Here is a 21,620-nt window from a genome sequence, read left to right as displayed (position 1 = left end):
GCACTTATGTATCCTATAGGCTTACCCCAGTTTTGATCATATATTTAGGATATGGTGTTTACATGAACACCGAGAAACCCAGTTATTAATATCCCTGTATACATGAGGAATATGAAGAGGGCAATCATTGTGTTGATACGAGGTGACTCACCACCACAGGGAAAACGGCTTTTTCTGCATGGCACCAGCAATGCCACCACTGTTCTGTTTCACAGGGCCACCTGGGCAAGGCGTCATCAATGCGGGACGAGGGGTGAGAGTTCTAGTTGGTGACCTGGTTTGGGTAATTGACACAGAAAAGAACATGAGCCATCTTATTTCTTCATCAGGATCAGAGGTATCGCCATTTAGCAAGCACCTTGGAATAGCACCTATTCACGCTATATTAACAAAAAGGGGCTTTCACAGGTCATTTGAACATCAAATACAATAAGAAACACACTCTTCACTCACACAACATTATGGCTACAACATGAAATACACCACCATCTGCTCATAAGAATATTCGTAAATTGCTCCACAGTCAGAGGCCACAAACACTTCATGAGCTCAGCCCACAATCAGATGAACATTTGTTTTGTCATAATACAAAGACGCTGCATGCCTTTTGGTATAAAATATATAAAAATTACACTCGGAAAGTCTGTGGATATTGTAATAACTTTACAATCCCATTGTAGGCCTCACAATCAGGAGGCTGTAACACTGCATTATACTGTAACACATGGCCTAGCGAAGCTTAGATATCCACAAGGAAGCAAAAAAAAAAAAAAATTATATTGTGCTAATTATTGATTTCATTTTGACCAATAATAATATTTATCATCATAATCATTATCATCACCATTGCCATCTTTGACTGGGAAGTATTACCTGGAGAGTGCTAATGATCTGATCACAACATATTTTTGTATTTTTGTTATCATTAAAATAATATCACCAAGTGTTGGCAATCATAACACAGCAAAATGAAGCAGGTTTCCATGACTACGTGCTAAGATGAGAGAGAAGAACATATAAGAACCTACACCAATTGAAATCCTCATATGAAAGAGAAGAAGACCTTGAGCAAGACTTGAGATTAGTCTTGAAATTAAATTGACGAGATTCACAAGGCTTGAAATGAAATTACGAGATTTGAGACATACCATGCAGGAGGTGATCTCACACAAGAGAGAATGATGGAGACAGAGTGGAATGACGTGGAAAACAATCAGATCAATGAACAAACCTATTTTTCTGAAAGCTGAATTCCTTTTTAAAAGCAGACCTTCTATCAATTCATTACTAACCATTCAGTGACATTTATAGCTTGTGTCAGTCACAAGGGAATGCCATTTTTATATGAAATCCAGTGAGAGTAAGACATGTCTCCAGCCATGAGGACCAGCTGTGTACATTGTCCAGATCCCATTGTTCCCTTCCATAACTGACTGTTATGTTTTCACACACTTAGCCTATCCCAAATGAACTTTTATTTCACCCAGATTCAATTATGGTAAGATTAATTCATAATAAGATCAATGTGTATGAATTTAACAAAATTAGGCTTGGCATAGAGTAGCCTATCTTTATATCTCCAAAGACAAACAGGGTACCTCAATTATTATCATTGACACACACACACACACACACACACACACACACACACGAATGGTTGAGCTTGCACTCAGAGTAACACAAGCATGTGAGACACAACCATCAGGCTACAGCCACCGGGCTCGCATACCATCCGCGCGCACATCCGAGACACCAGAGGATCAGTTTCGGGTACAGGGGACATAAGAACAGATAGGGTACATCATTTATAACGCACGTGCGTTTAGCCTGGAATAATCCATTTAGACGCATCGAGGGGCAACGTCAAATTTGATATTCATTACACCAGGAATCTCAGGGAAGAAAGAAGCGAACAGGTGGGTGAAGAGTCTTCAACGTCCGTGTAATTATCAGAAGGCTAGTTGGATGCTTTTGACTCTTGACAGGCTATGTTAATGTCATGCAATAAAGATACCCATTAGAAGTTCACAGTCCTTAATTAAATGTGCAAAATGTGGTCTGTAGCCTATCTGTGAATGTTAACCTTAACACAGGTGCATGGAATTTTACTGTGTGCTCGTGGGGATAGCAAACCAGTTCAGCAAAATAAACTGGATTTGAGAGATGAGTAGGCGGTGTCAACTCGGCACCAGACTCCGCGTGACAAAGCAACAAACTTGCCATTACTAATTGTACACGTCTTCTTAGGCTGTTGTCCATTTGGAATTGGCATGGACGCGTTTAAGAAAGGACTATCAAAAGCCAAAGATGGTGTTGTGGCGGCGGCGGAGAAGACTAAACAGGGAGTGACAGGAGCAGCTGAAATGACTAAAGATGGGGTCATTTTTGTTGGTACGTGATATTTACCCAACAGAAAGCTAATTTCTGTCTTTAATCAATGAATTTACTCAGCAGTGGCAATTAAATGTTTGTTTTAAGTTGAATCATACTACATGAGTCGGTTGACTTCAATTGACAAAATAGATTCCTATCTGAATGCCTTGAAGCAAACTAGCCAGTTCCATGTAGCCTAGTTTCCAAGTGCCATGTTCTCGTCCTTATAGCCATTGAATGAGTGGGGCATTCTCACAATAATTTACTTAAATGTGATGTTATTATTCTTTGTTTGGTTTGTTAAAGGAACAGACTTTTTTTTTTTTTTTGTTTCTCATAGGTTCTAAAACAGTGGATGGAGTCACTACAGGTAGGCCTAAATTCTGACAAATGTCAATGCTTTAGATGACTGCAAATCATTAATTTGCCACATTCTAATGTAAGATCTTTAGAGTTAACACATTTTACAAACTGAGACACAGACTGAGATAATTTTGTTTTGCCTCAAGGTATAAAGGTGTCATTTTTAAATAGCCTATTTTACTTTCTGCTCAATATCTAAATAGATAGGCTAATCACAGACCACATCCATGTAGTATTTCTATCCATGATTATCCATGATTGGTAAACTGTATTTACCAAGTGCAAGATGAAAAATCATCAAACAAGCTGTGCATGGATGATGGATGGACAGATAGACAGAAGTCCTGTTTTTAATCATGTTTTAGTAAAACGTGTCATGTTTTTTTTTTCAAACTCAGTGTTTAACATGGTATACAGGTGGTTTGTGATTGTTAAATTAGGATGAAAGCTTTAGAAAATAATTTAGAGCTATTTCTTTCATTACATTACAACTTCAATGATATACTCATTCTAAGACACAGAAGGCAATGAGTTCATTTTCTCCTTGGGCTGTGTGCTTATTTCTCTGTGTCTGCCTTCCAGTGGCTGGGAAGACTGTTACTGGGGTGTCACAGGTGGGTGGTGCCATGGTGACTGGAGTCACAGCTGTTGCCCAAAAAACGGTGGAAGGTGCTGGGAACATTGTCGCTGCAACAGGACTGGTGAAGGACACACCAAAACCAGTGAGTACATATTCCATTTCTGTCCTTTTCACACATGAATGACCCCATTTTGTCTCCATGACAAAAGCCCCCATATTGATTACATTAACCAGAGGTGGTGTTGGCTCGGGACCTGTCAGTGTCTGGGAATGACTATTCTCAGGTAACTGGAGGAACTTTTGTTCCTTGTTTTTGTCAGGTGGTGCTATGGTCAAATAGGGCCATTATGTTCATCATGGTTATATTTCAAAGTTAACAGACTTGGCTGAATAGAGGTCGTTATGTTATCAGGAAAGTGATCCTGGGATTTGCCCCACGACTTTGACCCTGGGATTCCCCCATCATTGTGATTGAAGACCAGATGCACGACCATCTCTAAAGTGGCCTGCATCTGTTTGAATGGCATTGCATTTGTGAGAGCAAAAGCACTAAAGCCTGAATGTGGAATTGAACACTGTACTCAACAAGGCGTTGTGTTTTTTATGTCATATATTTGGAGATTAGAGGTTTCAATAGCTGCCATAAACAGCAGGTTTGTTTCATTGACAGTAGGACAGTTACAGACTAGTCCTTTAGAATGATCCATACATGTAGAATGAAGCCAGTGGTCGCTTTAGTGTGTTTTATTGCATATATGACTGTATATGAGAACAAAATTGGATGTATGGCATTCAGATGTCATTTCAAAGGATATGTTGATCTAATTAAGTTTGGATATCTTCATCAGTGAAAGGGAAATAAAGTAAGCATTGTGATTGCGTTGGGCGGATTTGTAAAATGGCCAGATGTCTGCCAGGTTTTTGGTAAAGAATTATGCAAAGTCATCAGCAGTGAAATTGCTGGGAGTTGCCGTGAGGAGGAAGGTTTTAGGAATAACAATTCCTTTCCTTTCATTTGGGGCATCAGGTGGGATGTCAGCAAAAATCAATTTTTACTTTCATCTGTCTGTCCACATATGCCATCTAATGGAGGGAGTGACGGACGGTGTGTCAGGCAGAGGATGGAGGATAGGAGGAGACAGGAAAGAGTGTTGAATAGATGGGGAACATAAGATATGATCGCTCTGCTGTAGTGGTTTGATGGCTTGGTCTGCAATTCTGATGAGTCGTGTAACAAAACAATCAAGGACAAGACTATGTTAAAAGGTTTGGTAACTGTCAGTGTTAGTGTAATGTGAGATGAAAGGTGCCTAGACAGCCTCCTGGTGATGGGCTGTAATGAGGAGGCAGAGGCATGGGGCAGTGGGGGGCAGCAGGCACGGTGGCACAGTGGCTCCGCGGCGCCCACTCCCCTTTGTGAACAGATGGAGAAGCAGTAGGCGGTGTTAAACGAAGAGGCAGGAGACGCTGCACATTAACTATGTGCTGTCTGTCTGTGATTTAACACACACACACATATATAAATACACACACACACAAGCAAGCTTTCACAAAGCACATAAATAGGTACTGTACATAAATAGTGTATAGGTGCTTTTACTGAAGATATTGACCTGCTCATAACGAAAAAAGGTTTTACAACAGTCTTTTACACATCTGGAAATGTAATGGGTACACATCATTCTCATCGACACATATTGCACTGAAGACCTCCCTCCACACACACTCACAATCAGACACACACCTGCCTGTGCCTCATTAGAGAAGGTCATCTCAATGGCAAACAGTAATCAAGGCCTAATCTTCACAGCATGTGTCTTGTGTTGTCTGCTCCTCTGCTTGGATTGGATAGCTCTTCATCTCAAGGCAATCAACTCAGGAAATGCAAAGACTTTCTAACAGCATTTTAACCAGGATAATTTATTTTGAAGAATGCAAAAAACAGGCCTACAGTATGTGTAACTAAAATGAATCAAGGGAGTCTCCTCATCCACATTGTTATTATTTGGATGCTGCGGTTGAGTGAGTAAAGGCTGTACTTGTGTCCAAGCAGGATGAAGAGGCCAAGGAGGCGCCAGTGGAGAATGCAGGGGAGTCTCCGGCTGAGGCTGACAACAGCTGTGACAAGGCCACTGAGGTATCCATATCCATTTTCTTTTGTGTGATACATTCATTTTCTTATGATGTTCTTTTATGAATGTTATGGTCTTAAACCAGATTTTTCTGATCTGTTTTCTTTATCTCATAGGACACAGAGTGATACTCATTGTGTTGCTTGGAGTTAAGAGTTCAAAGACAAGAACATTCCATGTTCCATGCCAAGTTCCCTTTTACTGCGTTGTGGTTCTCCATGGATTTGGTTTGGTGTGTCTCTGTGTGTGTTTGAGTGAAAATAATCCAGGTATGTGTGAAAGTGCGAGTGCATGCATCTGTGTTGGTCCATGTCCTCTGTTAGTCTGTACTGTTAGTAAATTTGAAAATCAATCTGTCCCTAAAATAATTTTGTTCCATTAACCAAATCAAACATCCATGAGAAATTTGAATTCTGTTGATGTTTAGGTGGCCCACCGAGCCTCTGAAGTTTCCAACTAAAGATGTCCATAAAGCTAGGCTGAAAATATCATTTTTTTTTCTTAAATAACGGCAAAAATAATGGGTTTAGCCCTATAATGTCAATGGAAGTTGAATATGAATATGGACTTTCCGCATCATTTGGTGTGATTTGTGTGTCTCTATCTGTATTACTTCCTGAGATATGGCAGTAGTGTATATGTTGGGGGAAGCAGCCAGACCAATGGATACCTTGTCCTAGCTGAATTACTGAAGCTAAGCAGGGGTGGGCCTGGTTAGTACTTGGATGGGAGACCTCCTTGGAAAAACTAGGTTGCTGCTGGAAGTGGTGTTGGTGGGTGGTCAGCAGGTGGCACTCTTCCCTCTGGCCATAAAGATCGATCCCAATGCCCCAGTGCAGTGACGGGGACACTGTACTGTAGGAGATGCCGTCCTTCGGATGAGACGTTAAACCGAGGTCCTGACTCACTGTGGTCATTAAAGATCCCATGGCACTTATCGCAAAGAGTAGGGGATTCCCCGATGTCCTGGCTAAATTTTCAACCTGATCTGCCCCCCTAATCATCCCCCACTGTAATTAACTCATTCACTCCCTCACTCTCCACCTCAAGCTGGTGTGTGGTGAGTGTTCTGGCGCATAATGGCTGCCGTACATCACCCAGGTGGGTGCTACACATTGGTGGTGGTTAGTGAGGTCCCCCTTTCCATGTGAAGCGCTTTGAGTGTTGAGAAAAGCGCTATATAAATGTAACGTTGTTGTTGTTGTTGTTGGAAGATGCTATAAAAATTGCCTTTGCCAGGCATTTTCAATAAACAGCATGGAAGTAAACTATCAATAAAAGCTTGCTGTCATGGGTTTTCCCAGTACCAAGGTTGGAAGGTTGGAAAACAATATACATGTGGCCCACGTCGATGTAAAATACGTATCATATTTGAAAGTTGCCGTTTATACTATAATCCGATCAGTCATTATCACTTCACATTCACACGATATTTGCTGATTCCCACTTTGTTCTGTTTTCTGATGAACCATCCGAAAGATACCACATGAAGCACCTTGACGACAGTTTGGAAGACGGGATCCAGTGATAATCGAGTCATCCTGAACAAGGCCACTGCCCAAACCAAATATCCAAGACGATTGTCTTATAGACAGAGTACATTTTGAAGACTGGATTGGCATTAGGCTACTAATACACTCTTCACTAAAAGCCATGTTGCAAGAAAGTTCATGTACTGTAATCCTGTGTGATACAACTACTACTCTACACTAAACAAAACATTCCCACGCATGTAGCCTATATCTGATTTGGAATTATGGGAACACCATAGCAACTACAGTTAAAATAAAAGATTAATGACAAGTTAATCACACAATACACATTAAGGTGTTTTTCATCAAAAAACATATTATTCAAAATAGAAAAAAAAAAAAAGTTTTTCTGAGAAAAATCACGTACTGTATGACAACATAAAGAAACCCAATGTTTATCCAGTGAGCTGTGTGCTTTATGCCCTTAATACAGTCATTATTCAAATAACTACTGGTTAACAAATTGATAATGGTGAAATCATGTGAAATATACCCCCATAGTCCCCCATATTGCCAGGCGATTTAATGAATTTGGCAACAATTTTGACCATTCATAAAGGTTAATGGTGGGCCACCTAAATATTATCCAATTTACTTCAAAATTTACCAGGAATGTTTTTTTCCTCATTGGAACATAATAAGCACAGGGACAGATTAATCTGCATATGTCAAGACGGATGATGCACCCTAGTACGTACTGTACGTGTACATGTATCTGTCCCTGAACCAGGTGCTATCTTACGTGACTCCCTCCCACTAAGACAGGTGTCCTGGTCAGAGGAGAGCATTTGCTCTGTGGAATTTATCACTCTGGGTTAAAAAAGAAAATGTCTGTGAGATAGTGTGCTAATTCACCTCTAATGCTCTCAATTGAAATGGTGAATTGAAAACAAATGGTGTAAAACAAGTGGCAACAAAAACTTAAGTGTCTATATAACTATGTATGACAGGAAGTTACTTTTCAATATATTATATTTTTATGTGTTAGATCTAACTGGTGGGTACTGCTGAGGTACTTTTATGTAGAATTATATTTTCTATGTTTACAAAGTTAATGAATAGTACATGATATCTGATACAAGTTGCATGGAGTAAATGCTGTAATTTGCCTGTTACATTATTTAAAATGCTGGATGTTAAATATATAACAAACAAATCAACCATTGCACTGCCTATTGTACAGAGTGGAATAAAGACAATAATAAATGGCAAATTATGACATGAATGTGGACAGTTTTTTTTGCCAATATAGTATATTTGTCATTTAATTGTGATCACAACTCATATGTGAATCTATGGAAAACAATTGTTAATGGAGAAATGGTAGTGCAGGAGGGCGGTTTAAGAGAATAAGATAGTTAGCACTAATCAAAGCAGTGTGTGTAGGCACTTTGCCTTTCAGGATACAGAATCTGCAATCTTGATTTCAGTTCTCTGTGAAAATGCAAAATGAGGAAAAATACTGTTGAACTCATTCATGAAATGTTGCATTATTGGTTCATAGTGGTAGACATGTATTTAAAACATTCTCAAACTAAAAGAAAATTCAAAAACAGTATTTCATACACAAAATAGCAGAAGCAAAATAAAAATGGATCGGTATCGTTTATGCATGAAGGTTCAAGGTGCTTTGCTGGTGATTCTGTTTTTGTGCCTTTGGTTCTTTGGTTGGGCATTCAGGCAACTGGCAGCAACTGGGTACAACATGCGGCATGTTTGTGACTGTTGTTGCATCCTGAGTCATATTGTGCAATGTTGGGATTGGTTGTTGATTGCCAATTGTGGGAAATGCCCTAAGGACAGGGAATTTAACACCTCTTGTGTGTGTATTTGAAAAAAGAAGGTAAAGCCAAAAGGTTCTATATTCTGGCCAAAAGGTTCTATATTCTGGCTAAAATGTTCTTTATTCTGGCTAGCAAAGTTTTTGAAATGGCTGATAGGCAGAGCCTGGGATTCCCACTGTGCACGATAACAGGAGGAGTGGTGGGCTTGCATTGTGAATGGTCGCCATGACAATGTGACTGCATAGGCCCCATGGCAATTAACATACGGCCTAGAGATTGTATCAGCTCTGCCTCAAGAATCCCCCAGAGGACTGCGGCTAACACTGTACAGGCCTAAGAAGATAGAAGGTGTTTCATTTTTTATATACAGTAGAAACTGCTATTCTGCAAAAACAATGGTGTGTTGGACTCTCAAAAAATGAATTCAATAATAAATTATAATATACATTTATAAAACTATGGATTGATTGCTTTAGGACATAGGATAAGGATAGGATGATATAAATGAGACTAACAAACATCTTGCTCCAAAGTAGAGACATAGCTTAAGGATTTTAAAACTACAATAATGTCATTAGTGGCAATACACACAAAAAATGAAAAGAATGACTAATGATTACGTGATGAAATGTAACATTTTATTTCTGTAATATGACTGCTAAAGTAGTGGATATTAAAATATAAAAATTTTTGTTTTTGTTTAAGATTAAAACACATATGATGTTTAAAAGATGAATATACACAAAATACAGTTTACTGCTGAACTTTTCCCCCCTTGATAATTAAGATCATAATTACACCACAGACAAATGTAAACAGAAAGAACAGTGAACGAATGAACATATTTCATATCACATATTTCCCCTCAGAAAAGACATCATCAAGAATACCTACACCTAACACAATAAAAACTCTAAACTCTACTTGCTTCTCCCTTTTACATTTTCTATTATGATATAGCCTTTTACATTTTCTATTATGATATAGCCTTTTACATTTTCTATTATGATATAGTTTTTTAACTATTTTTGAAGAAGAGTGCCTTGGATTTCCCTTTTTTCTACACTTATTTAAATTCCCCACCCCAAAGAGCACCTTCAAACATCTGACTGAACTGCCTGAGCACCCTGTATTTTTTTGTCTTTCCAAGATACTTCAAGGAACATCAGATTCAATTGGTGGTCTTGTATTGGTGGTATTGTAAAAGAACCAGAAGTATCACAAGAAAACAAGAATGAATTCATCTGTGTTTTCACATTAAAATACATATATAATATTTAAGATTACTGTCTGACATCTTGAATCATTAGATGGAAGATGGAATGCTCCTGTCATGTTCTAAAGATGCAGATGTTAGCATGTATATTGAGGGCAGGGTTAGTTGTAGAAGCACGACGTCAGTGTTTCCCAGTGCTGCAGAAAGATGCCCTGGCATCCCAGTGGCTACTCTGAGTGAGAGGACAGTGTAAAATGGTGAGCACACGCGCAGACTTTGCTATGTGACAGCAGGTCGTGAGGGCTGCTCAGGCTTCGTGTGCTGCGCCACTAACAATGCAGTGCAAGCTAATGAGGTGTGCGGCCCAGGCCCTCCAGTGGGGTGTCAGGATCCACTTTTAAAACGTGTCAAAACCCTGTGAGAGTTTCAAAGAGGGATGTGAGATTCCTAGTGGCCCTTTATAAGCCAAGGGTCCAGCACTTGGACAGTCAGTAGCAAGCTCAGCCAGCTCCTGGGGAACAAGCAAAGCAGAGCTCCTGTGGTGGAACTATTACCCAGCTAACAACACAAAAGGCAGAACCATGAGAGGCTCCTCATATTCCCAGAAGTCCCTGTCGGTCAGCGGCTCCAGTCGAGTCCGGGTGCAAAGTCCATCTCCTTCCCGCTGCAGGGGCTCCTCCTACAGCCGCGGCCGTGCTGGGTACCAGGGTGGTGTGTCTGCTGTTGAGGTGGGCACCGAGATCCACCAGCAGCATGCCAACGAGAAGGAGGAGATGCAGGAGCTGAACGTGCGCTTTGCCGGTTACATTGACAAGGTGCAGGCCCTGGAACAAAGGAACGCCCAGCTGCAGGCAGAGCTGGCCGCGCTGCAGGGCCGCTTCAAGGGAGGCCCCGGTGGGCTCGCCGAAGAGTACGACATCAAATTCAAGGAGATGAGGGACCTGATTGAGGCTTTGACTGCTGAAAAGGGTGCGGCCGACATTGAGAGGGGTTACATCGAGGAGGAGGTGGAAGTGTGGAGGCTCAAACTGGAGGAAGAGCTGGCCCTCAAAGGTACGCTAACAGGGATGAGGAAAATTAAAATCTTGCTGGTTTTTTAATACCTACTGTACATAATAACAAATGGCTAATCTGCTAAACTGTCATCATTCAGTATACTGTACTTGTGTCTTCAGATAACAGAGGTAAACAAATAAGAGGTGATGTAGTTTAGTGAAACAATACAAAATGTAACCGTCATACTGTTGTAATGCTAACCATATGCAACCACATTTGCTACTACTAGAAATACTGTTATAGTAATAGTTAGAGTGATATGACAAGGTGAGCTGAGAGCAATTCAGATGTGAGGTGTCTAAAGGTCTGAGTTACCAGCTCTATGCCAATGTAGTGCCATGCTGACCATCTCTCACCCAATCTGGCATTGCAGAGGAGGCGGAGATGATCCTGCGAGAGTTCCGTCAGGACGTGGATAATGCCACACTGCAGAAAGCAGAGCTGGAGAAGCGCGTGGAACAGCTGGTGGCTGAGATTGAGTTCCTGAAGAAGCTGCATGATGAAGAGGTGGCTGACCTTCTGAAGCAGATTGAGGAGTCCAAGGTCACTGTGGAGCTGGACTCAGACCGCCCTGACCTGGCTGCCTACCTGCGCAACATGCGTGCCGAGATCGAGGCCGTGGCCGCTCGCAACGTCCAGGAGGCAGAGAAGTGGTACAAGGGCAAATTCGACACACTGAAACAACAAGCTGGCAAAGCTGAGGACCAGATGAAGACCATGAAGGAGGAAATCACCACCTACCACAACCAGGTGACCGACCTGCAGAACCAGATTGATGGCCTGAGAGCCCGCAATGCTGCTCTGGAACAGCAGCTGGAAGACATGGAGGCAGCTCACCTGGACAAAATGGCAGGGCTGGAGGGCATCATTGCTCAACTGGAGAACCAGCTCTGCGAGACCAAGATGGAGATGAGCAAATACATGCAGGACTATCAGGAGCTGCTGCACATCAAGCTGAAGCTCGACGCCGAGATCGCCACCTACAGAAAACTGCTGGAAGGCGAGGAGAAGAGACTGGGAATCTCAGGTAAGGCACACCGAATAACTACACTCAAGGCATAACAGCACTTTTGAGTCCCATGTTTAACTTCTGAATCTTAAGATCTTGAAATTTCCCTTTTCAAACATATAATGGACAAATATTTTGATGACCTGATTTGCATTAGAGCGTCACACCAAAACTCCTCAGAAAAGACATTTTCAAGTGTCTACAAAACAAATTTTCACAACTAATCACTAATGTTAACATTTAATTGAGATGTGCAGAGGACAGCCTTACCCATTACCACTTCTGTTGTGCTCTGGGAGTAACCAGAAAAGATTAGAATCAGCATGGCTTGAAATATTAATGATCTCTGTGCTTACTGCCTCCACAGGTGAAAGCCACACAGCCATCCAGGACTCTGCCTAAGGACCTCCACCCCTCCCAGGACACACCACGCCTGTCTGTCTGTCTGTCTGTCTGTCACTTCCAGAGACCCAACACCGCAGAGCACCCATGTGCTGCTATGCTCTGGCTAACTCATCCGTCTGGGAAGCCCACATTCCTTAAGCCATTTTGAGTAACAGTTAAGATGAGTTGCAAGTGAAGGTGTTCCCAGCTGCTACTTCAAATAAAGCTTGACTTCAACGCACTCCCTGTTTTCTGTGCTTGGGTGTTTGTGTGTGTTTTGGGTGTTGCCAGAGAAATAAGACATTTAGGAGGGTTACTGAATCTGCAGTAAATTACAAAGAAAAGTACAATTTTTTTTTCTAAATCTACACAGTGCTGTGCATAAGTTATGACACCCATTGACTAAAAAGAGCAATACAAAATATTTTAGAAATTGATCTTAATTAAAAAAAAAGATACTGATTTTCTTGAATGAATCATGTATCGTAAATAAATAAATGTTATTCCTTAAAATACAGGGGGCATAAAAAAGGAACCCCCATGTTAATTTCCCATAGAGGCAGACAGATTTTTTATTTTTGAAGGCCACTTACAGTATTTCATGGATCCAGGATACTATGTGTCCTGATTAAGTTCCCCTGGCATTTGGAATTAAAATAATTAAATTACGCCCACATCATCACATACCCTTCAGATTGGCATGGGGTACTTCAAACCAGCTATTAGGCTAACTGAAATAAAACCATACCAATCTCTAGGTATGGTGAAGGGTGGGTGTATTTTAATTCCAAAGCAACTTCATCAGGATGCATAGTATCCTGGATCCATGAAACAACTGGCCTTTTTTAACTGGATTTTTCATTCTTCTTTTTAGTCAACTTTAGCATGGGTGTCTTAACTTATGCACAGCACTGTATATATACATGGTGATGATACCAGACATATTATGTTACATCAAAGAGCAAACATACTACAATTACACAAACATAAACACTGTAAAAAAAAAGAAAAAGTCAGGGCTGTCCAATTTATCAAACCATATTACATTACAATTACATAAAACTGTCTAGTTTTGAATTACCACAACCTTATTGTGTTCAATTAGTCATTCCAATTGAGCAATCCCCATGTATCTAATTGAATCACATATGGTAAGAGTATATACTGTGGGAAAAAAGATGATGTGTCACAGTTACTAAACCACAAACATGAAATTAAACAGATGTTTTAAACTCTTCTTTCAAACATAATGTTATTACATTTAAGTTGTCATTCTTATAACTGGCATATTTTGCCACAGGAATGGATTTATCCAACAGAATCATGTAAGATCAATGTGAAGCCTCTAAGTGCTGAACCAGGAAGGCAAATGTACACATGGGATGCCTTGGTGTCACCATTTTATTGTGCTCCCAAATGCATGAGCCTTTGCAAGAACACTGAGATAATCACACAGCTGTCAGTGTTGCTAAAAGTTTCCCCCCGTTTTTTTTATTGAGAGTTATGCTTACTGTAGAGACTAGGAGAAATGTGGTGCTGGGTTGTATGGTATGGTATGCTTTGAAATAAACCATGAATTGTCCCCACCATGACGGTGTTGAGCATGCAGAAGATATCAGTGGTTTCACATCATGTGTTTTTCATCATAAAGACTGCTTCTGAGTAAACTGTCAGGACTTTGATCAAGTTTTGCATGAATCAATGTTATAAAGAAATATGCTGCATTCATTTTAGACATTTCATGTATGTGCAACCAATGTACATATTAAAATTAAGTATATCCAATGGGTTATTTATTTCAGTGTACATACACAGACACAAACACATACAGGCACCATTAAAACAAAAAGAAATGACATAGTGATTGCCTTTTTTATGTCAGTATTGGGTGTCGGCCTATGAGCCCCATCCTCGACCTGGTATTGATAGGTGGCTTAAATTATCTATGCCGTCAGAGAGAGATCCCCATGTTTTATAAAAGCTGCAAGTAGAACCTTTTATATAAGGCTGAATTTGTTGTATTTATGACATCTGTAGCATGGCCTCTAATCTTACTGAGATGGGAGTCCACAGACACCCCCTAACTTGGTTCCCTCCCTGATAAGGTATTCTTTCTTTTATGAAGTTAGAAAAAAATAAGACATACCATTAAGGGGGAATACAACTGAAGAGGGAGAATGCCAGCCAGAGGGGTAAATCACTACTTCCAAGACTCACAAGATTTTAAGGTTCAGTACTCATACGGACTTGGACAAAACCAAAATGTGCAAGGGATGCCAGGGTCATCTAACTTGGTCCAGTGGGTGTGGTGACCTCTCTTGCACTGAGTCAGGCCATGCTTTGCTCATATTGAGGAGGTATGCACACGACGCAGAACAGAATCTCATAGCTCCTCTGGAATCTTCTCACCTAGGTCCTCCTCCCTTTCAGTTTTAATTGTGAATCTGACTGTAAATTGTAGGAGATTATGCCTCTAACATTTGGAAGAGGCATAAAAAAGGGAGTCAATGAGGCAGGTAGGAGAAGTATTCGGAAATTGAGGGAATGAAGTACAGACAAAGCTACGCATATGAAAACGCTTTTCTAGTCGATTGATATTTCTCAGCCAGCTGTGGGAATGATGGAAATGAGTCATCAACATTCAGGTTAGACCACAGACTACAGACCATGCACCGTCTATCAGCAAACTCCTAAATATTTCACTTTCATATTCAAAAACCTCTATACTGTATATACAATCAACCTATCCTACAGCAATGTTTCAACTGGAACTGATTAAGGAATTGCAATGTAGGAACTAGATTAAGTTACAGGAACTAGAGGCAAAGATCATTAGACCATGACTATAGCCTAACTGCTAACATATTTTAACAGGTTTCTGAGCAGTTGCTATCTACTGATCCCTGTCCAATATTTGATCTACTGATCCATATCCAATATTTGAACAGGTTTTTGTGCAGCTGCTAGTGTACCTAATGATCCCAGCTCAAGCATCACTGGTCTTATGGATGTGTGTCTACAATGCATGTTTACTAAATATCTCGGTGATAACATGAATTAAATGTGTCTGGGAGCAATTACAGAATTAACACAATTGAAATTCATTAACCAACAAAAAATCTTCTAAAAAGCAGAACTTCAAGGAGTTTGGAAACTAATTGGCTATTCACACAGGGAAACATGTTAAAGTAACACAATGCATGAATTGGCATTTACCCTTGGTGCCAATTTTGAATGTGCTGATGAAGGTACAGATTTTGTGTCATTTTTAAAGTTTGTAATTTTTGAGGAACTGAGTACCCATTCTTTTTTCTAAATTGCAGGGCAATTTCCAGTAGATTCGTAGCCTGCACCAAAAGTCCTATTGTTTCTGTGATGATTATTATTATGGCGTTATCCTGCCGGCCTTTGTCTTTTTTGAGGTGGTTCCCATAGGCAACAACTCAGACGAAAAACAAAGTCTGGCTCCTGGCCAATTCATGTCAAATTTGGCATACATCATGTCAAAATGTTCAATTTCAATTTAATTTAACTTATAGAGCGCCAAAACATTACACATGTCTCATGGCGCTTTACAGAATGTTAGACAATCAAAGAAAAGAAAAGAAGGCCCATGGGTAACAGGGGAGAGTAAAAACTCCCTACAATTGGAGATACATATAGGAAGAAACCTCAAGCAAGGGCCTGACCTATCTGCCTAGGGTCAGTTACAGAACAGTAAGGTCTGCTGTATACATGATAAATGCATAAGTTAGTCAGATGTAGAGAATAGAACATGGTGTTTAAAACCACCTGAGGTGTATGTTACAAGAGGTGGGATGGTTACATATTCGGTATGATAATGCATGAATCCTATTTAGTGTCAGAAAGTTCAAATAGTCCAGTGTAGGAAATGGAATTGTCCAGGGGGATTAGGAGTTGTCATAGGGCAAGAGGTGGGTCGCTAGGCTGTACGCGATGATAATACGCGATGATAGGGCAGTTGTAGGGATGGGAATTCAGGTGAGATGAGGGCCAAACACATGGATGGCTGATGACTGGTGATGATGTACCTCAAAATGTTGCTGATGTTAAATTGTGAATGAATTGTTGATATGTAGAAAAGTGTCGAAATGGTAAGGAATGATGTTGGATTAAGTTTTTTTTCAGGTGGTTCCCATGGCTGAAAATTCATGAAATTGCACACATATCAGTTGTCACAGTTAATGCTCAGGGACAAAAGGCTTGGCCCCAGGTGTGACTGAGAACTGAGTCTTGGCCTATAGAGTCAGCTACACACACAAAATTTGGTTGGCATGTGTGCAGGGATTAAATTGCTGGATTTCGATAGCCGATCAGAATGCAGGTTTCCATCAGCCGATTAGATTGCTGGATTTCGACTGGAAGATAAATCCAAACAGGGCAAACATGACCCCAACGCGCCAGTGTACTGTGTATTGTCAATAAGATGTGTTGTGATTTATAGAAGTTGAGAAGAGAAGGCATATGCATTTTCTTTCAAGCAAATATCTATCTATTAATAACAGTAACTTCTGTCTGTCTTGTCACAATCCACATTTAAAACGTGTCAAAACCCTGTGAGAGTTTCAAAGAGGGATGTGAGATTCCTAGTGGCCCTTTATAAGCCAAGGGTCCAGCACTTGGACAGTCAGTAGCAAGCTCAGCCAGCTCCTGGGGAACAAGCAAAGCAGAGCTCCTGTGGTGGAACTATTACCCAGCTAACAACACAAAAGGCAGAACCATGAGAGGCTCCTCATATTCCCAGAAGTCCCTGTCGGTCAGCGGCTCCAGTCGAGTCCGGGTGCAAAGTTCATCTCCTTCCCGCTGCAGGGGCTCCTCCTACAGCCGCGGCCGTGCTGGGTACCAGGGTGGTGTGTCTGCTGTTGAGGTGGGCACCGAGATCCACCAGCAGCATGCCAACGAGAAGGAGGAGATGCAGGAGCTGAACGTGCGCTTTGCCGGTTACATTGACAAGGTGCAGGCCCTGGAACAAAGGAACGCCCAGCTGCAGGCAGAGCTGGCCGCGCTGCAGGGCCGCTTCAAGGGAGGCCCCGGTGGGCTCGCCGAAGAGTACGACATCAAATTCAAGGAGATGAGGGACCTGATTGAGGCTTTGACTGCTGAATATGGTGCGGCCGACATTGAGAGGGGTTACATCGAGGAGGAGGTGGAAGTGTGGAGGCTCAAACTGGAGGAAGAGCTGGCCCTCAAAGGTACGCTAACAGGGATACAACCGGTTGGTTTATTCATACACCTGCATTATAACAAACAACAAATAGCTTATGCCCATAAATACCGTTTCCTGGCATCACTTGGGATATACTTGTGTCTTCAGATACAATGAGGTGATGAAAGAGAGGTAATGTAGTTTAGTGATACAATACAAAACTGTAACAGTTGTAATAAATATATATAACCGCAAGCGGTGATTAACGGGGTCCAAGCAAAATGAACATGAGGTAGCATAGCTTTTTAGTTTACATATGCTTTGATTGTTTGAGCCCAGTTGTTCAAAAGAAACGTGATCGGATTTCGGTTATCGGATTGGATCAAATCTTGAAAATGGGTTGTTCAAAGGGAAAAAAGGATCCTGAAATTGGATTAGATCACAATCAATTCTTGGTTTTAATCTGGACAAAACCTTCACTTTGTGTTGTTCAAAACTTTTGAGTTGGATTGGAATAAATTTGATCCATAAAATTAGGATTACCCTGTGCTGTAACGTTATAGTGTGCTAACCTCCACCCAACAGTACCCAACAGTATTCTACCCAACAGTATTCTAACAGTGCTATATTCTATTTTGCTAATCTCCACAACCTAATATTATTCTAACAATACTCTATTCTACAGGACTATTTATTTGTCGTGGATAAGATGAAGGGTCTGATAATGGAAGGCAGTGTTTCCCACAGAATTTAATTGTTTTTGTGGTGGTAGGTGAAGGGGGGGGGGGGTTCTGTGTCGGAGTCAATAAGATGAACAGCCTATAATTACACAGTTATACTTGCACTACAAATCCATATTGACAAGTAGCTGTAATGTTATAGTGTGCTAACCTCCACAATCCAACAGCATTCTATTCTAGTATGCTAACCTCCACAACCCAACAGTATTCTAACAATAATGCTTCAAGTGGGATTTGATCTCTCAACCTAAGGATCACCAGTACAAGGCATTATCCCACTGAGCCACTGTCAATCCTACATGTTGGCTAGTCACATTCACATGGTGAAAATGTGTATTGGTAAACACACAAAAAGAAAAACTCCAAGCGTACATTTGAAAATAAAATGAAGGGCTTTCCCAAAAGAGTACACCTGAAAACTTTTTGAAATTCTGGGGCAATTATACATTTGTAGAGAAGAACAGTAATGGATGAAATAAATATGATAGACTTAATGATGAATGAAAAATAGTAAACAAAGAAGTTCCCCTAAATGCCATAGAGTGTCTCAGCATTCTGATTCTTGGCAACTAATGAGTGTGAATGTTGATTGCCTGATGTCATTCAGGTGCTGTTCAATGGTGTGAATCTTCAATTCCCTATAGCATGTGCAGCTCGAGCCTAAAGGTCTAGCGGGGATTCAAACTCTCAACCCAAGAAACACCAGTACAATGAGAAATGGGCTGAGTGGTCGAACTTTATTGGCCTATATCTCTGAAATGGAACAACATATCCAAATTATTTTGATAACTTTTGTGACGCTTGGTCTAAACATTGTCTGTGAGAATTTTGGTGAAGATTTGATTATTTTTGAAGAGTGTGAAACTTTTTATGATGTTTGGCTTTTCCATGAAATTGTGGCAAAAGTAAACATTTTTAGACCATAAGACCAGGGCCAAAAAGATGCATCTGAGTTTAGAGATTAATATTATGAAAGGATTTTGAGTCTAGGTCAATCTGGTAAGGAGAAATAAGCATAATTAACTTTTTTCCCAATAGCGCCACCTTTGGGTGCAGTACCCCAAATTTTGGGTTATGGGTAGAGGGGGTACTGTTAACCATACCTGAAAATTTCAAGTTTTGGAGTTACAGTTTAGGCTGCAGTATGACTTTTACAGAATTTTGGCGAAAAATGAACGGTACAGAAACAATAGGCGTCCTGCAGCTATGCTGCTCGGACCCTAATAATAATAATAATAATAATAATAATAATAATAATAATAATAATAATATAAAATCTATTTATATAGCACTTTTTAAGCATTGAGCATATAATGTTACAGTGATGCTAACCATATGCAACCACATTTGCTACTACTAGAAATACTGTTATAGTAATAGTTAGAGTGATATGACAAGGTGAGCTGAGAGCAATTCAGATGTGAGGTGTCTAAAGGTCTGAGTTACCAGCTCTATGCCAATGTAGTGCCATGCTGACCATCTCTCACCCAATCTGGCATTGCAGAGGAGGCGGAGATGATCCTGCGAGAGTTCCGTCAGGACGTGGATAATGCCACACTGCAGAAAGCAGAGCTGGAGAAGCGCGTGGAGCAGCTGGTGGCTGAGATTGAGTTCCTGAAGAAGCTGCATGATGAAGAGGTGGCTGACCTTCTGAAGCAGATTGAGGAGTCCAAGGTCACTGTGGAGCTGGACTCAGACCGCCCCTGACCTGGCTGCCTACCTGCGCAACATGCGTGCCGAGATCGAGGCCGTGGCCGCTCGCAACGTCCAGGAGGCAGAGAAGTGGTACAAGGGCAAATTCGACACACTGAAACAACAAGCTGGCAAAGCTGAGGACCAGATGAAGACCATGAAGGAGGAAATCACCACCTACCACAACCAGGTGACCGACCTGCAGAACCAGATTGATGGCCTGAGAGCCCGCAATGCTGCTCTGGAACAGCAGCTGGAAGACATGGAGGCAGCTCACCTGGACAAAATGGCAGGGCTGGAGGGAATCATTGCTCAACTGGAGAACCAGCTCTGCGAGACCAAGATGGAGATGAGCAAATACATGCAGGACTATCAGGAGCTGCTGCACATCAAGCTGAAGCTCGACGCCGAGATCGCCACCTACAGGAAACTGCTGGAAGGCGAGGAGAAGAGACTGGGAATCTCAGGTAAGGCACACCGAATAACTACACTCAAGGCATAACAGCACTTTTGAGTCCCATGTTTAACTTCTGAATCTTAAGATCTTGACATTTCCCTTTTCAAAAATATAATGGACAAATATTTTGATGACCTGATTTGCATTAGAGCGTCACACCAAAACTCCTCAGAAAAGACATTTTCAAATGACCACAAAACCAATTTATACAACTAATCACTTATGTTTATATTTAATTGAGATGTGCAGAGGACAGCCTTACCCATTACCACTTCTGTTGTGCTCTGGGAGTAACCAGAAACGATTAGAATCAGTATGGCTTGAAATATTAATGCCTCTCTGTGCTTAATGCCTCCACAGGTGAAAGCCACACAGCCATCCAGGACTCTGCCTAAGGACCTCCACCCCTCCCAGGACACACCACGCCTGTCTGTCTGTCTGTCTGTCACCCAGAGACCCAACACCGCAGAGCACCCATGTGCTGCTATGCTCTGGCTAACTCAGCCGTCTTGGAAGCCCACATTCCTTAAGCCATTTTCAGTTAACAGTTAAGATGAATTTGAACTAAAGGAGTTCCTATGTACTACTTAAAATAAAACTTGACTTCAATTCACTCTCAGTTTCTACCATGTTTCTGTGTTTGCGTTTTGGGTGTTGCCAGACATATAGGACATTATAAAAAGGATTTACTGAATCTGCAGTCACTCCTAAACAGGGGGGAGGGCCGGTCGCCAGACGATCGGGTTAAAAATGTTCTGCCTGGCCCTCCCCCCTGGTCAATTTTTTTTTCCAGGGGCCTCCCCCCGGCTCAAAAAAATTCTCCTAGGCCCTCCCCCCTACGTGAATCAAATAAAACTGGTCGAAAAATTACGTTTACAAGGTTAAAACGGCCAGCAAATGTCATAAGCACACATACACACACACGGGGCTACAAACCAGTGTTGCGCGGGTTTGGTCACAAGCGGCCCGTGGTCGCCCGATATTTTAATCAACCCGACCGCAACTCGGACCGCGAATATTAATTAGGACAAAATTATACCCGACCCGCGATCCGACCCGCTTATTTACAAAATGTTAATGCTTTTGGTTATAGCCTGCATGCAGTAGTCCATTTCTGTAAAACAAACTAATTTAT

At 41.2% G+C, this 21,620-nt stretch overlaps 3 protein-coding genes across 4 annotated transcripts; all 3 read left to right on the top strand.

The window, feature by feature from the left end:
• Positions 1–1,697: 1,697 nt before the first annotated feature.
• On the top strand, positions 1,698–5,800 carry LOC125304145 (alpha-synuclein-like). 2 transcript variants are annotated; one of them, XM_048258186.1, is made up of 6 exons: positions 1,698–1,916; positions 2,248–2,391; positions 2,714–2,743; positions 3,319–3,458; positions 5,370–5,453; positions 5,565–5,800. In XM_048258186.1, exons 2-6 carry the CDS (start codon positions 2,271–2,273, stop codon positions 5,574–5,576), a joined length of 387 nt encoding a protein of 128 aa, XP_048114143.1. In that variant the 5' UTR covers positions 1,698–1,916; positions 2,248–2,270; the 3' UTR covers positions 5,577–5,800. The 2 variants fall into 2 exon arrangements, with proteins under 2 accessions (XP_048114143.1, XP_048114142.1); XM_048258185.1 differs by having other exon boundaries at positions 5,367–5,453.
• Positions 5,801–10,464: 4,664 nt separating this feature from the next.
• LOC125304150 (vimentin-like) lies at positions 10,465–12,670 on the top strand. Its single transcript, XM_048258210.1, has 3 exons — positions 10,465–11,033; positions 11,410–12,063; positions 12,413–12,670. The coding sequence occupies exons 1-3, from the start codon at positions 10,562–10,564 to the stop codon at positions 12,445–12,447; spliced, it is 1,161 nt and encodes a 386-aa protein (XP_048114167.1). The 5' UTR covers positions 10,465–10,561; the 3' UTR covers positions 12,448–12,670.
• A 4,395-nt stretch (positions 12,671–17,065) lies between these two features.
• Positions 17,066–21,098, top strand: LOC125305222 (vimentin-like). The gene is given in 4 exon segments (XM_048259891.1): positions 17,066–17,642; positions 19,841–20,037; positions 20,039–20,495; positions 20,846–21,098. Coding segments are annotated over 4 exon segments (1,161 nt in total). The 5' UTR covers positions 17,066–17,170; the 3' UTR covers positions 20,881–21,098.
• The last annotated feature ends 522 nt before the right edge of the window (positions 21,099–21,620 follow it).

Source organism: Alosa alosa, chromosome 12, assembly GCF_017589495.1.
Source record: "Alosa alosa isolate M-15738 ecotype Scorff River chromosome 12, AALO_Geno_1.1, whole genome shotgun sequence".
Lineage (NCBI taxonomy): Eukaryota > Metazoa > Chordata > Actinopteri > Clupeiformes > Clupeidae > Alosa > Alosa alosa.
The sequence above is the reverse complement of the archived record's forward strand: the minus strand, read 5'-3'. Positions and strand labels throughout refer to the sequence as shown.

Bases quoted from the DNA above. Each gene is read 5' to 3' on its own strand.
- LOC125304145 (XM_048258185.1), top strand. From the start codon at position 2,271: ATGGACGCGTTTAAGAAAGGACTATCAAAAGCCAAAGATGGTGTTGTG. The intron at 2,392-2,713 runs GTACGTGATATT...TGTTTCTCATAG, and splicing joins AGATGGGGTCATTTTTGTTG to GTTCTAAAACAGTGGATGGA. The intron at 3,459-5,366 runs GTGAGTACATAT...CTTGTGTCCAAG, and splicing joins TGAAGGACACACCAAAACCA to CAGGATGAAGAGGCCAAGGA.
- LOC125304150 (XM_048258210.1), top strand. From the start codon at position 10,562: ATGAGAGGCTCCTCATATTCCCAGAAGTCCCTGTCGGTCAGCGGCTCC. The intron at 11,034-11,409 runs GTACGCTAACAG...CTGGCATTGCAG, and splicing joins GGAAGAGCTGGCCCTCAAAG to AGGAGGCGGAGATGATCCTG. The intron at 12,064-12,412 runs GTAAGGCACACC...CTGCCTCCACAG, and splicing joins GAAGAGACTGGGAATCTCAG to GTGAAAGCCACACAGCCATC.